Source organism: Lipotes vexillifer, unplaced genomic scaffold, assembly GCF_000442215.2.
Source record: "Lipotes vexillifer unplaced genomic scaffold, Lipotes_vexillifer_v1.1 scaffold44, whole genome shotgun sequence".
NCBI classification, from domain to species: Eukaryota; Metazoa; Chordata; class Mammalia; order Artiodactyla; family Lipotidae; genus Lipotes; species Lipotes vexillifer.
Window position 1 is genome coordinate 1,408,080 of NW_006787415.1, and position 16,047 is coordinate 1,424,126.

A 16,047-nucleotide genomic window follows, 5' to 3' on the forward strand; every position below is an offset into this window, starting at 1 on the left:
CCGCCGCAACACCCTCTTGCCTCCGCCCACCATTCCTAGTCCGCTCCTCCTCCTCCTCTCCTGCGGTCTGGACCCTCCTCACACCTGCCCAGCTTATTTTCGCCTTCCTCACTCTTGCTGCTCTGGTTTCCGCCCATCTCTTGCTACTACTCTTTGCCTTGTATGAAGGCGAGGAAAGGGACCTCGGGGTTAAGCCTTAGGCTGTTCCCACTTTACACTGCTCTGAAAGCCCCAGGTGGTGGTAGTTTCCCTAATCGGTCCAGAGGGGCGTGTCCTCGGTGGAGAAAGGGAGGGTGGAGGATGCAGGCGGGAGCCAGTCTGGAGATCGGTGATCTTGATTATCCCCCTAACCTTTTGTTTTTACTGGATCAAGCTTAGTTTTGGAACTGGTGAGATTGAGGAATCATCTTCGCTGTCCCACACCCTTCTCTGTGCGTTTCCCTTCCTTCTGCACCATCCGCCGCTCAGTGGGAGTCCTTGAGCATCCCAGCCGCTCCCGCGCACAGCTCCTTCCAGCCACCGCAGTGCAGCCTCAAGCAGTTCCTTACGCCCCCGGCAACAGCTCAGTAAAACCCTGAGGGGATGGCTGTATTGACTGGAATTGGTGGTGGGGGAAAAGGGGACAGCGCCTGCGAATTACCCAGACCCTAGGAGCTCCAAGCTGTACTAGCACACACTAGGCTGGATCCTTTCCAGTCCATCTTGGTGGTTGCGGCGTTAAGCAGAGGTTGGGAAGTCCTTCCCAAAACCACGCGCAGCCCCAGCACGAGAAAACTTTGTTCGTTTTAAAAGAGGCGCGGTCCTTCACCCTGCGTGTGAGTGGCTCTGGCCAGAGATTGCTAAACTGAGCAGAGGAATGTTCTTTAGAGCGGGAGGAAATCTTTACAGTCTTGCTCTTTGCGGAGAGGAACACAAGGGAAGTAGCTAGGTTGTATTGAAGGAGGGCTCCGTGTGTGTGTGTGTGTGTGTGTGTGTGTGTGTTGCCTTGGGTCTTCTTTGCTGTGCGGGCTTTATCTAGTTGCGGCGAGCGGGGGCTACTCTTCATTGTGAGCGCAGGCTTCTCATTGCGGTGGCTTCTCTTGTTGCGGAGCCTGGGCTCTAGGCCCGTGGGCTTCAGTAGTTGTAGCACTCCGGCTCAGCAGCTGTGGCGCAGGGGCCTAGTTGCTCCACCGCATGTCGGATCCTCCACGACGGGGGGCTCGAACTCGTGTCTCCTGCATTGGCTGGCGGATTCCTAACCACTGAGCCACCATGGAAGCCCCTCCCTCTGTTTCTTTCCACATTTCCTAGCTTCTTGGTCAAAGAGGGGCAGCCCTTACTTAGTTTACACCACTCTAATTGTAGCCTCATTGCTTTCTCCTGATTCAGGTAGTATCTTTTACATACTCAAGGAAAAACAAACAAATAAATAAGACCCCCCCCCCAAAAAAAACTGTCACATTTTGGTAAGGACTGAGTGTATAGAGTTAATAACTAGAGATTTCTTGGGTTTGAGTTGAGAGGAGTGAAATCCTTAGAGATGGTTGGCAGAGAAGGTACTGATAATTATATATGAAAATAATGAATTGGATAAGTTGATACAAACATTTAAAAAAGATTGCATTCCTGGTGATTGCAGTATCTTATAGGTAGGTATAAGTTATGTAGATATCCATAATTGATAGATCCACTATCTTATAGTCCCCATGTCTTCTGTGTCTCTTTAAAATCACAAAGGTTTCCTGGCAGAAGTTTGCCACACTTTGCAGACAATTTCCAAAATGCATTAACAGCATCCACTTCTGTCATATCTTTTAGTGCTTTGAAAGATTGTCCTTCAGAACATTGAAATGCCATATTCTTTGCATTTCTATTAAGAATGAAAGGCATTTTGTATTAAGAACCCAATAATAGTCAGCTGAAACTCACTGAAATCCAAGGGGCATGGCATAGCATCAAGATAATGACTGCAGATGCTGTGCTCATCAAAACTGATAGTAGAAATGCTGACTGGGAATGTAAAGAAGGTGACTACTTATTCCAGTATATTACTTGGTAGAGTATGAAATGCTTTGGAACTGTTTTAGCTACAGAACTTTATTCTAAAATTGTTTTTTCTGATGAACTTACAAACTATAAACCAATTATATAAATTTTAACAAATGTTAATTTTTTCCTAAAAGAGTACTTTCCAAAGTTCCAAAGTGTTATATTTCATGGCAAGTTTGATATTCTCTCTCTCTCTCTCTATGTATGTATGTATATACACACACATACATATATGTATACACACACCTTTTGGGTTGTATATGACTTGAGTTTAGTTATGGACAAAACACTAAACTAAATCAATTATCAGGGTATCAGTGGTCTGCCAATCAGGGCTGAATATTAATATTTTATTTCTGAGAATTTTATCACTACTTCATACATGCTAAGAAACCTGTCTTTATTCTCCTTGTCATTATTTCACCTTTAAAAAAAATCTGATGGGCTTCCCTGGTGGCGCAGTGGTTGAGAGTCCGCCTGCTGATGCAGGGGACATGGGTTCGTGCCCTGGTCCAGGAAGATCCCACATGCTGCGGAGCGGCTGGGCCCGTGAGCCATGGCCGTTGAGCTGGCGCGTCCAGAGCCTGTGCTCTGCAAAGGGAGAGGCCACAACAGTGAGAGGCCCACATACTGCAAAAAAAAAAAAAAAAAAAAAAAAAAATCTGATGACTGTCATTAGACTTAAGGTTTTTCATTGACTAGAAGGTTGATTAAATTTTATTATAATTTAACAAGAACGGAGTGTACAGTTAATAACTAGAGATTTCTTGGGTTTGGGTTGAGAGGAGTGAAATCCTTAGAGATGGCTGGCAGAGGAAATATTGATAATTAGATATGAAAATAATGAATTGGGTAATTTGATACAAACATTTAAAAAAGAGGGCATTCCTGGTGAATGCAATATCTTATAGGTGGATAGATAGGTATATGTGATGAAGTTTTTATTATAATTTAAAAATTAGTATTTTTAAAATAATGGAATATTCAAATAGGTTTTTCTTCTTTTCAATTGTATAAGACTTGTGGGAAGTTTATGCACAATATTGGAAGTTCTTTCCCTTTCCCTATAAATGATTATGAAATTAGGAAAAGGAGTGATTGTTGCCTTTCTCTTTGTAGGTGATAAGTTGGAAGAGTTTCTTAGATCACTGAATAGCAGCAAGCCCCTCTACCTGGGCCAGACTGGCCTGGGGAATATTGAAGAACTTGGAAAGCTGGGGCTGGAGCCTGGGGAGAACTTCTGCATGGGAGGACCTGGAATGATCTTCAGTCGCGAGGTTCTCAGGAGGATGGTGCCACATATTGGTGAATGCCTCAGAGAAATGTACACGACTCACGAGGACGTGGAAGTAGGAAGATGTGTTCGACGTTTTGGTGGGACTCAGTGCGTCTGGTCTTATGAGGTAAGACGAGCTGTGATGAAAATGTTCTCATATTACAGGTGGGTGACAATTTACAGTCTGATTCTATTTATTCTCTCTGTATCTTTGTATTTGCTTGAAAATGATAGCAACAGCCAGTGATGGACACAAGGGCGATTGTGGGAGATGCCTTTCTTATCAGAGCTGAGGCCTGTCCGAGGCTTTCTTATTAGCGTGACCCATAACTTTAAGCAGCAGCTTATGTATATAGTTACATCTCTGGAAGATGCTACTTCCGCTTTATTTGCTTTATTGGTGTTTATATACATGCGTATCCGTTTCCTGTCTCTAACAATAGGATTAATTCTGTTCTCTTGGGCTATAGCTTTTAGCATTTCGTCCTTTGTTTGTTGTTATTTTGGTTAGGTATATAATCGCATCTCTGTTTTCAAATAGTTAAACTCTGTAGTTTCTTGGAAGATTCTTATGTGGAAATTTAACATACATTTTTAAAGCATAGGAAAAATTAACTCATAATGTTATATCACTTATAATAGACTTATTCACAAAACTTTAAAAGGCATGATTATGTGGAAAAACAGAAGTTCTGACGCTGTTAAGTAACTGCTTAATATTATGACTGGTTCTCTAAAATTTTGTTTTGTGTCTGACCTCATTCCATTTTCTCAACCGCACCCATTATTTAAATAATCTGAGTTATGAACTGTTGTTTTATTGTAGTAATTCGTTTTATGAAATAATCTGAGGTTTTTTTCCTTCACAAATTGGTTTTGAAATGAAAAACAATTGCGTTTAAAACAGTTTTCCTGAAAGTTAATCTTAGTAAAAGTTACTTAACACTTAAATACCGTATTGCCGTTTTCACTACAGTTTGCTTTTCAAGTGGTTGGAGTTAAATGCTTTCTCAGTATCGAAGAAATATTTTATGAAAACTTGTTCCCTGTGAAGAAGTCATTATACCTCAAGATTACACAATCCCATTTATTTTTCTTTTAGAAATGTAATCCCACTTTCCTTAATTTAGCTTTCTCTTTTATGCATCATGATATTTACACTATGGGGAAGTATTTCTTATATTTATTACAGAAAGTAAGTATTAATAGTAACTAGTTACTTGGAATATGTGCTATGCAAATTTAAAATGATTACATACCTTCTTTTATTGATAGAAACTAATTTTCTTTTATAAAACCAACTTACGTATACCTTTATAATAAAAATGTAGATAAGCACATTATAGTTTAAAAATAGGTAATTTAATAAACTCAGTGAAAAAGATTTGTCTTTCCATTTAATATAAAACTATCTGGAAGGCAAAAAAAATACTTCATGTGGAAAACACAGTCAGTTGATATTTGCTTACATGAAAATATTATTTTTCAGACATTGTCTCTGTATGGATGAGTAAAAAAATCATATTTTAAATAAAGATGGAAAATTATTATATTTTATCTGATGCTTTATTGCCTTAACATCACATAGAAAGTTTTAACAAACCTTTTATGTCCCTCCATTCAAGTTTTCATTGATTCTGCTGTGAAGGTACAGTCCTCACCTAGCAGCCTGCCCATTCCTGATCCAAGACAGTAAAATATGCTCAGGTGACCTACATGCTCAAGAGTTGATTTAATGTTTTATTTATAATATAGGCATTTGTTTTGGTTAAAGGGGAGTTAATAGTAGATCTGCACCCTCTCTGTTAGAATAAGTGGAATCTTTTCATTAATTGACATAAAAGAAGAGACAAAGGGAACTCCAAGTCTTGTAGGATATAACTTTATGATCACCATATTTACATTAACTTTTGTCAATACATTTGAATTTTAGACTGACAATTGCCCATCACTAACTTCAGAATCTGTATGAAAAAAATAATTTCTACATTTTTTCATAGCATTAGAAAATGTTATCTTCTAAAGGGATACTGTTTCAGAATGTTGACTTCATATTTTGCTAAGCAATTACATAGAATTGACTTTATTTTGGGATTTCAATCTTTAAAGGAGCTATTTAAACAACATTTATTTTAGAGGTGGCATTGATTTAATCCTAACCCTGACCCTAGCCCTAACCCTAACCCTGAGTCTTATTTAAAGGAATAATGGAAAATTTCTTTACCAAGGAATATATTAAATAGTATCTGTTAATAAATTTAGTAAAGATAAGTATACAATTAAATTATATCTAAGCATTTTAACATTAGGGTGTGTTCTGCATTTCTTGGACACTGAGTAGGTAGATTGGGGCACAGCCAAACTTGGGCTTTCCAGGTTGGGTTTTAGGTTACTTGAAATGTCCAACTATGCTACTGTTCACATTATATGGAAAAATTAAACTGTTCCACTCTGGGTTGGCATTCACATAAAGGTGAAATTTCACATCTGGTCATAGAATAAACCATGAAACCCATCAGTAATTTTGTTTCCATATTTCTTTTATAAGAACCATATATAGCAGAATTTTCTTAAAATTTTGAATTTGCTTTGCTAAACTTTCCATAGCTTTTAGGATTTTGTTTGACTTTTCCTCCTAATAAAAGTTCTTGCAGAGTTAACAGCGCTGTTACAGAAACATGTTCACAATATTTGAGTTTGAATAAATGAAGCATCATGATGGATTGTTATCTTTTAAAAATGATAAACAGGCTTGCAGATCTTGTAGGAAGAGAATTGGACAAAAATATTACAATTATAGATTGTATAGCGTGTAGCTATTCTTGACTATGAATTACATTATTTGAAAATCTAGGAATCTTCTAGTATTCTTTACTGCTGAATTAAAGTCCGCTTTCTCTGTGTATATATACAATTAAGCATAATATTGGCAAAAGGGAAGAGAGAGAAGGATGGGGGGAGAGAGAGAGAGACAGAGAGATAGAGAAACAGAGAGATAGAGGTATAAACTTGAATTTGGGTTTGAGGCACCAGTCTACCACTCATTAGTTTCATTGTATTTTTAAAATTACTTCTCTGAGCCTTGTTTAATTCAATTGAAAGCAGAGATTGTAATGGTGTCTGCCTCATAGATTTTGTAGAAGATTAAGTGAAACGGTGAAATGATCCTTGTAAAGTTCTACATAGTATCTGGCACGTAGTAAATTGTCAATAGGTGTTAGCTATTATTGTTGTAATACTGAATAGATCATGTATGATATTACATATAACATGGTTTCATCACTTTTATTCATTTACTAATTATTATTAATGAGTGATTCATCTATATCAAAAAGTCAGATGAAATAAACTTTTTTCCAGTGAAGAATACAAGTGTAAGGTTTTTTTGGCAAAGAACAAGAAACGAGTATGTTTCAGTATTTTAGAACTATGAGGAATCCAATATTGGTAAAACATAAAACGTGGATGACTTTCAGACATGCACTACAAATATTTGCTTCAGTCTTTGAGTATCATATTAAATAACTGATCTTGAGACTGTGGAAAACATTATTTAACAAGTCATTATTTAATATATGTATTGAAGGAATCTCAAACAGATCAGACTCTGTCTACATTAAAAAAAATTACTGTATGGATTTCTAGATTAGCCCCCTTTTCTAAATTTCATTGGAATTTTTGGTAGGAAAGGAAGTCAGTAGTATCTCCTTCTGCAGTCAATTCACAAGGCCACCCTGGAACTTGTCTCTCAAGGCAGCTGGAAACCCCTCCTGATGTTTCCCAGGTGTTTCAGGAAGTGATATATATTAATAGCTTCGGTTCTTCCTCCCGGTAAAGTCCTGGGGGTCTGGGAAAATATGTCTTGCTTGTTGGCACCTTGCTCTGTTTCTTCCTCTGTCATCTCTACCTACTTTTCCTTTCCTCTGTCATTAACGAGCAATAAAGTACATTACAAATGCATTTTGATATGCGTTGTTTCTCATCATGTTCTCAGTAAATTAAATGCTCATGACAGGCCAACCTTGATATTCCAAGACATGACACATAGGGCCCAGGAATGGCTTGACTTCTTCTGAATAAAGAGGGCTTTGGTTGCTGATGGGTCTCAGACAGACTGGTTCTCTCTGTACCTGAGACCATTGGGGAGTCAGAATTGAGATTCTTCCTTCCCTACCTAGAGGTAGAAACATCTAGTTTTCAAGGACATATGGCAGATGTTCATAATTATCAGACTTTGTGGGTTGCTGTTATACTCATTTATATCTTAATTGTATAAGTATAGAGGACTAACTGAAGCATGATCATGAAAAATTATTCTGTGCTTTACACTCTGTGAGTGTTAGAATTTATTGGCACCTGCTGTTGGCTAAGTTCACATTTTTGGTTGAGCTCTATCTTGGCTACTGCTTTTCTAGTTATCTGAGCTACAATCTGGCAGCTTGGGAGGCTTCATATGGCTCTTAAATGTTGTTTGGCACGTCGGGTGTTTTAAGGTTTTCTTGATTTTGTTTTTTGATGCCATTAGCAGAGGCAGGCAGTCTTGAGTCCCTTCATGACCTATTGTTGTGCACCAGCCTCTCCTTGCATGTTTAGTTTAACTGCCTGGACCAGGTAGGCATAAGAGTGTTGATATTTTGAGTCAGATAATCCACATGTTGCAAATTTCATTAAAAGATTGTCTAGGAAATGAAGTAATTTTCTAGTGAGAATGAGATGTGTATTTTAAGTAGTTTACAGAGAATTATTTTTTTCAAACTTGGCTGTTTAGAGTTGTAAATCGTATAATGCAGTTACACTTTCTTTGTTATGGGTATTTTTTAGTAAATTACTAGACTAGTGAGGAGTAGAAAGTTCTTACTGTTGAAAAATTATTTGTACAATTCATTTTCATTCTGTGTCTTAGCAGAATTGGAAGTTCCTTTTCTTTGGTTTTTGTTTTAATGAGATCAGTTACATTAAAGCATTAAAATAATTTCAATGATTCTTCTTCTCCCTGTGAGGGAGTTTTGCATTTCATCCATCTAAGAGTCATTTTCAGAATAGTATGTACTTATCTTTTTACTGTTAGCAGTTAAGTGGAGCCAAAAAATATGTATCTTTATTTTGTCTAATTAAATGTTGTTCCAAAGCAAACAGAGTTCCATGTTGATGGAAATATTTCTCTGTGGTTTAAAAAATCATTTCTTATGACTAAACAGATTTTTAATAGATTTCTTAAAGAGTTAATTTCACACCAGAATGTCTTATGTCTAATCTTGGCCCCCTGAAGGCTATAAACACCCTAGAAAATGCCATTACTTCACAAAAGGATATATTCTGGAAGTGTTTCCCTGGGCTTGTAATACCAGAGAACTATACCATAAAAAATGTAACTACATATAAATTCTTTGTAACATAACCATTAAGGTTAAAATATCTGTCCCATTCTTATAGGGCTGTTACACATCCTTCTTAGCTTCTTTCTGTTACTTATGAGCTTCCCTTTTCTGTAATGCTAATTTTACTGTATCATGAGCATGGTTTATGCCCCTAAAGTATATTAATATCTATGGAAGAAGTATAAGTCTGGGATTTTTACCTAAAATTCAGTCCTTCAAAAATTCAGTCTTTTCTTGGTTCTAATTCAGTCATATTTAGTTTTTAACTTAACTAAAAGCAGTGAGCTTCTCACACCTACTCTTCCCACCCCCATTCCACTTGTCAGATGAAAGCATCCTGCATTGATTTTATGAAATCTCTTTTCTGCCACACTGCTTTCTTCATTGTACAAAATAAAATTGCATTGTGAGTTGAAGGACAAACTTGGTAACAGTTTCTCCATGTTTTGTAGTCTTAGCTAGTCTGTTTTCATTGTTAACTAATGCCTTACCACCTGAATTCTGACAATGTGTGTTTTCCAACAGTTGTGAAAAATGCAAAGTTTGTAAGATGCTTGCATGCAATTTGAAATGAGTTCCATGATAACATAACCACTCATATTAGTTAAAAACTATGAATACTCTTCCTCCTTAATTGATCAAAAGTATTCTAATTTCCTGAAAAAATTTCAAATCAGTTTTCTACTTCCACTTCCTTTGTCTTGGTTTCCAAAAAGCTATGTGAGAAACATTCATTTCAATCTGTTTTCTAGCTAGTGAATTAATGAATTAGTGCTCAACATATAAAAAAATGTAATCTATCATATAACTATACTGCATTTTACTTTGACTCTAGCATGTTACTTCTTTTGCACAAAATATATTTAAAGTAACTTTTAATAAGGTGTTTAAGCTAAACATAAACTTCATTAAAATAAAATCAGTGTCTTGAATCATATGAGTCATTACTTGATATTATTGAGCAATAGGAAAACATGTAAACTGAAAAATTGAGGGGTTGCAGTTCCTCAGAATTCTCATGCTCTTTTCATTTACTGCCCTGTTAAACAATACTCTCGTTAAGGCTTGACCACAAATAAATCAGTTTGAGTCATGACATACATTTAATGTTAGCCTGTCTTGCAACGGTGTTGGACATTTATAGTACAAAAAGCATGTTACAAGTTTCTAAATTAACTGAATGAAAATAATATATTTATTTAAAAAATTCAGCCGGCATTGTTTTGGGGACTAATGAATGAAATGGATTTCTTAATATTCTGAGATTTTAAAATCTTCACTCACCATTTATAATTTTGAAAGCTGTGTCCCTCATTCTTCACAGTCAGTGGTAGTTGAACTCTTCATTATCCCTTTCTGTTTCATTCATTTTTATTGTAGAGCTATTTATTTATAGAGTAGATGGTTTAAAGAAATATACAGATTAATAAAAGTAACATACAATAAAATAAAATTAAAATGTGACAAAATAAGGGAAAAAGGAAGACATATATAGAAAAATAAGAAAAAAAAAGGAAAAATACATGTTGAGTTCCTTTTTTCCTGGCATTAAAGAGAACCCTAGCTTGACTTGATACTAAGACCTGGGAGAAATCTTCCCCATGGAGCAGACAGGGGTTCTGAGGGATCACATACTCAGCACCACTTCTTTGATAGTAGAATAGCATGATTTGCTTGGCTTTTCTAATAAATTCCCTCAATATAAACCAAGACTGTAATGCACAAGGGCAATTCTTCAGGAGGAATTCTACTTGGAGACAATGCAATTACGGTCAGGTACACCATTGTTGGATAACTTCCGTGACTGTATTTTAAAATTCAGAATACTTTTCAGAGAGCGTCTATGGGTATTACTTCTCAGGTTGGTCAACAGGAAATTTATTAGGTTGGTCAACAGGAAATTTGAATTATGCATATTCTCTGGTGAAAACCCAGAGTGTAGCCATTGTGTCCTTGATTAAGGGAAGATCTGTGGTTGTGCTTTCCTCAGCGAGAGGAAGGTAGAGACACCAGCTACAAATGGAGAAATCAAACCAGATCATGGACCAGATGGTGACCCTACCTGAGGAGCCCTGAGTCAGGCCCAAGAGAATTCCTAACAACTCGGCCTTGTTATCAGTGTGGTTACCTAGCTTTTGAGCGAATTATTAGAAGTGTCTTTTTTTCTTTTGTGGTACACGGGCCTCTCACTGTTGTGGCCTCTCCCGTTGCGGAGCACAGGCTCCGGAAGTGCAGCCTCAGCGGCCATGGCTCACGGGCCCAGCCGCTCCGCGGCATGTGGGATCCTGGGAAGCCCTAGAAGTGTCTTTTTTTCATAAATTTAATAATTATACTTCTATAAGTTATATAAATAATTATATATTTATTAAATTTACTATATAATTTAATTTTAATGTAAATTTTTGCATGCACAGATTAAAATATTTAAAGATCAACATTTGAATGATGAAACAATGTTTTAATAATCTAATAGTCTGTTATACAAAAATAAATTTTAAATGAAATAAGGTTATTTAATATTCATGAGTATCTTAAAATGTGAAAAAGAATATAGGGTGAAAATAAATTTTAAGTATTCTGCTTTAGAATTCAGTCATTTCACATCTTAAAAGCCAGTTGATTTCATTTGCTCAAATACATTTATTGAGCACGTCCTATAAGCAGTGGACACACAGACCTTCCTTTTCCTCATGGAGCCCCCAGGGAGGAGAACGCAGGCTTCTAACCAATCTCTTTCACATCTGATACAGAGTTGGGTTTCCCATCTCTGTCATCCTTCTCAGTCTTTTTCCTTCTAAGTCATGAAAGCTCCAGTTGGGTCCAACATTGGTACCTGTCTTGGAACTAGGATCAAATGATTCTTATTTTAATTTTCTTAAGTGAGTATCTTCCTCTCATTTGTATTACTGTCTCCTGAAGAGGAGAAAACCAAAGACGTGTTTAGTAATTTTATGGCATATTAATATATTTTGTGCCTGTTATATAGCACAGAACACCAGGATTTTGTTTTTTAATTAAGTCTGGAACTATGCTGCCTGGCTTCAAAGCCCAGCTCTACCATTCACTAGCTGAATGGCCTTAGTCAAGTTACTTCTCAGTGCCTTAGTTTCCTTATCTGTCGAACGGGTATAACAACAGTACTTACCTCACAACACTGTTGTGAAGATTAAACAAGTTAATGTATATAGCAGCACTCAGAATAATACCCAGCAGTGTTAAGCATTCTGTAACTGTTAGCTATTTTTGCAGAAGCAGAATGGCATAAAATAGTGCCAACTTTACAGAGCCATTATGAGGAATAAAAAGGTCAATGTATTAGAAGCCCTTAGAATAATGCTTGATATGTACTAATTCCTATATAACTGTTAACTATTATTAATATTTTCCAATTTACAATGTTCATATTCTGTTTTTCCTCTCACGAGAAAGAAATAATGTTGACTGGAAAGCGTTTATTGCAACTGCCTTTTGAAAGCTGGGCTTTGCTGAGGTAGGGAGGGTGCTGATTCAGTGGTTCTCTGCCCTGACTGCGCAATGGAGTCCCCTGGGGGACTTTGAAAAAATTCTGGTGATGGAACCCATCCCTGACTCATTATATCAGAGTCTTTTACAGGTGAGGCCTGTAGTATGGGTAGTGTTAAAAACTTCCCAGGTGATTCTAATGTGGCTCTAGGGTTTAGACCTTTGTAGAAATTATTTTTTATTAATTTTCTGTTTTCAAATATCCAATCCATTCTTAACTATTCCATAAATGTTATATTTTCCTTTTGGGAAAAATTATAGGAAATGAATCAGCACTTCTGCATGTCTTTCTGTGTCTGTTACTCATCTGTTCCAAAGAGTTAGTCACTGGATTTAAAGACAATGAATATAAAGCCACCACTCACAATTGTATGTTTCCTCATGGTCTGATTTTCATGGTTCATATATTACTTTTTTGTTTTAGAAAAATACAAGATTGATTTTAAAACATATTTCGAAAAAAATACATTGTTTATTCATGAAAGGCTTAAGGTGTTACTGATGGTTTTATTTATTACATTTGAATAACTATATAGTAATAGAGCTCTTAAAGTATAGGTGGAATGTTTTCTTTGACTTGTTTGCTTTAGCAATGACTTTTTGAATTGGAGCTCAAAAGGAAAAAAGGTATCAGTGATCCATTTCATTGAGTACAGAAACCAAAACTTACTTAAAAACTTAAATGAATAACTTTGATTTCAGCCAGTTATTCTCAAATATTTCCTTGTCCACTGCTATAGCTGACTCTGCTATAATGGAGGGAAGTATAAGATACACAGGAATGTAAGGGAAGAAGTTCCCAAGGAGAACAGGAAAATGCAGTGCTTCCTCCAAACTAGAAGTAATGCACAGGGACATTGCCAGGTGAGTGGGGATAGATGGGAAGGCAAAGGTGGAGGAATAGCATGATAGCAAATAGTGTGTTTGATTCAAGTATATCTGGTGGCAGGAGACATGAGGCTCAAAAGCTGTTGGTAGATCTTGATTGTGAAAGGCCCTGTATGTAATCCTCAAAGGTTTAGAGTATAACTTGTAGATCAGTGATTCTTAGAATTAGTGGGGGTGATGTAATTGGTTTAGATCCACTTATTATGGAGCCCATGAATAGTATGTTAAAAATCTTTCTGGGTGATTCTAATGAGCAGTCAGAGTGAAAAATCTGTTCCATAATTTGGAGCTTTGAAGAATACTTCATAAGTAACCATGATCAGATCACCCTTTAGTGGCTGGAGCATGGAAGGACGGATTGGATGAAAGGAAGGATAGATTATCTCTTGTGCCTAGAGATAGTGACACAAGACAGTTAGGAGGCTATTGCCCCAGACCAACTGAGAGATGAGTCTTGATCAAAGAGTCAAAGTGGAAGTGGAGGTGAGGAGAAGGAATTGAGAGGTAGTGAGGAGAGAGAATTGACCAAATTAGGTGATTGGTGAGATGTAAGGGTGGAATGGGGGAAAGTTTAAGGTGACTCCTAGGTTTTGGACTCAGTTGATGGTATTATAATATTCCTAGCAATAGGGAGTAATGGAAGAAGAGTAGTTTTCGGTGATTGGTGTATTTAAGGCATGAGCAGAGAAGAAATGACTTCTATTTTGGGTACATTGAGTCTCACTCATCATTCATTTATTCAGCAAATACTTACTGAGCACCTGATACTCCAGGCACTTTTCTAGGCGCAGGAGTTATAGCAGTCAAAAAGAAAGAACAGGGGCTTCCCTGGGGGCGCAGTGGTTGAGAGTCCGCCTGCAGATGCAGGGGACACGGGTTCGTGCCCCGGTCCAGGAAGATCCCACATGCCGCGGAGCGGCTGGGCCCGTGAGCCATGGCCGCTGAGCCTGCGTGTCCGGAGACTTTGCTCCGCAACGGGAGAGGCCACAACAGTGAGAGGCCCGGGTAACCCCAAAAAAAAAAAAAAAAAAAAAAAAAAAAAAAAGAAAAAAAAAAAAAAAAAAAAAAAAAAAAAAAGAAGGAACAAATAGACAAAAGTCCTTGCCTTATTTTCTAGAGGGGAAAGACAGTAAATAAGCAGGGGAGGGGCTGAGGGATGCAGGTTGATGGGTGTGCAGTTTTAAATAGGATTGTTTGGTGGGCCTCACTGAGAAGATGATATTTGAGCCATGCAGATATCTGAGGGAGAAGCCTTCCAGCCAAAAACAGTAGGTGGACAAGTCCCCAGGAAAGTGTATTTGGCAGGTCAAGAACTAGCCAGAAGGCAAGAGAAACTAGAGTTGAGAAGGTGCTGGGAGAGTAGTAAAATGTGAGATTAGAGAGGAAAAGGGGTGAGAGATGATGGGTCAGGTATCATATATGGCTTTGTAGCCTTTTGTAAATACTCGAAAAGTGAGGCCCACAATAGCTTGAACAACTTTCCCAGATTATATAGGCAGGAGTATTGGTCTGTTGTATTATCAGACTGCATGTTGATTATATACATACCAATTATGTGTATTATATCATATTTAGTATAAATGTATATCTGTATACATAAAACATTTCTTAATGTATGAGCTTGTGAAGACATTTAATGGGGAGTCACAGGGGTGCTTTATTACTAAAAGGCCAGTAAGTGGATAATGAGCATAAAGCATAATAAATGTTGTTATGAATTTGGACTTCCATTTATTGTGTGATTTACCAGATCTTTTATGCAATATTTTATGTCATTGTGTAGATTTTTGCAGTAGACTGCAAAACAAATTTTGGGTCATTAAAGCAAATGGCATGGAACTTTATCGTATAGTATTATTTGGCAGTGGAACAAGTTCTTTTCCTTGAAAATTTAGTTGATAATTTTAGATAGCAGTTTATTGCATATTTACATGACATCATTTTTTATACCTGGAGGTTATTCTTTTTTTTTTTTTTTTCTTTTTTTTGTGGTACGCTGGCCTCTCACTGTTGTGGCCTCTCCTGTTGCGGAGCACAGGCTCCGGACACGCAGGCTTAGAGGCCATGGCTCATGGGCCCAGACGCTCCGCAGCATGTGGGATCTTCCTGGACCGGGGCACGAACCCGTGTCCCCTGAATCGGCAGGCGGACTCTCAACCACTGCGCTACCAGGGAAGCCCTGGAGGTTATTCTTATAGAATCATTTTATAACATTTCTATCTGAAATGGCTTTAGATCAATGTTCCACATCTCTTAGGATACGTCTTCCTTTGTCAAACTGGAGTTTCAGATTTATGAACATATAATTCTGTTTTGTTTCTCAATTAATTGCACTGTAGGTGCTTCTGCTACAAGTAGATTTATAGCAGGATAATTTTAGATTAATTACATAGCATATAAATCCATCATCCCCATATAACTGCTTACATTAAGAGTCATGTGTTTACCTTATGGTTGTTTAAAATTCTGCATTTCTCTTATTTAACCTATATCTTGTCTTGGTTTCCCTTTTTTAAATTAAATATTCTTAAAGATTTATGAAGTTGTGGTCAAATTACAGAAAAAATATCTCCTAACTTTGGAAAGTCTGTATAGAGACCCACCACAGTCAAACAATCGTTGTTAATCAGTATTTGTTCTTCTGACAATATATTTTATAGTTGTGTTTGTGAATGTTTATTTTCATTGGTTGTAAGTGTGTAACTGATGATTACTTTTGCTAGTATACACATTTGTTACACATGCATTACCATATTTATATATTCAATCGAGTAAATTCTACATATGGATTGTCTAACAATCAATTGTAAAAATAATTTCAAGTCCATTATAATTGATTTGTTTTTTCATTTAAAGAGCATTTAACAGTATACCATCAATTAATTTTTTGAAACCTAAGCAATATAATGAATGGCATTGTATTAATTGAAACACATAATCATTATAATTATGATA

General features: G+C 36.8%; 1 protein-coding gene across 1 annotated transcript in view; it reads left to right on the forward strand.

The window, feature by feature from the left end:
* CHSY3 (chondroitin sulfate synthase 3) overlaps positions 1 to 16,047 on the forward strand; it is a 278,221-nt gene that overhangs the window by 986 nt on the left and 261,188 nt on the right. The window contains exon 2 of the mRNA XM_007459997.1: positions 3,148 to 3,431. Coding sequence (XP_007460059.1) covers positions 3,148 to 3,431 — 284 coding nt within the window. The remainder of the gene's footprint in view (positions 1 to 3,147; positions 3,432 to 16,047) is intronic.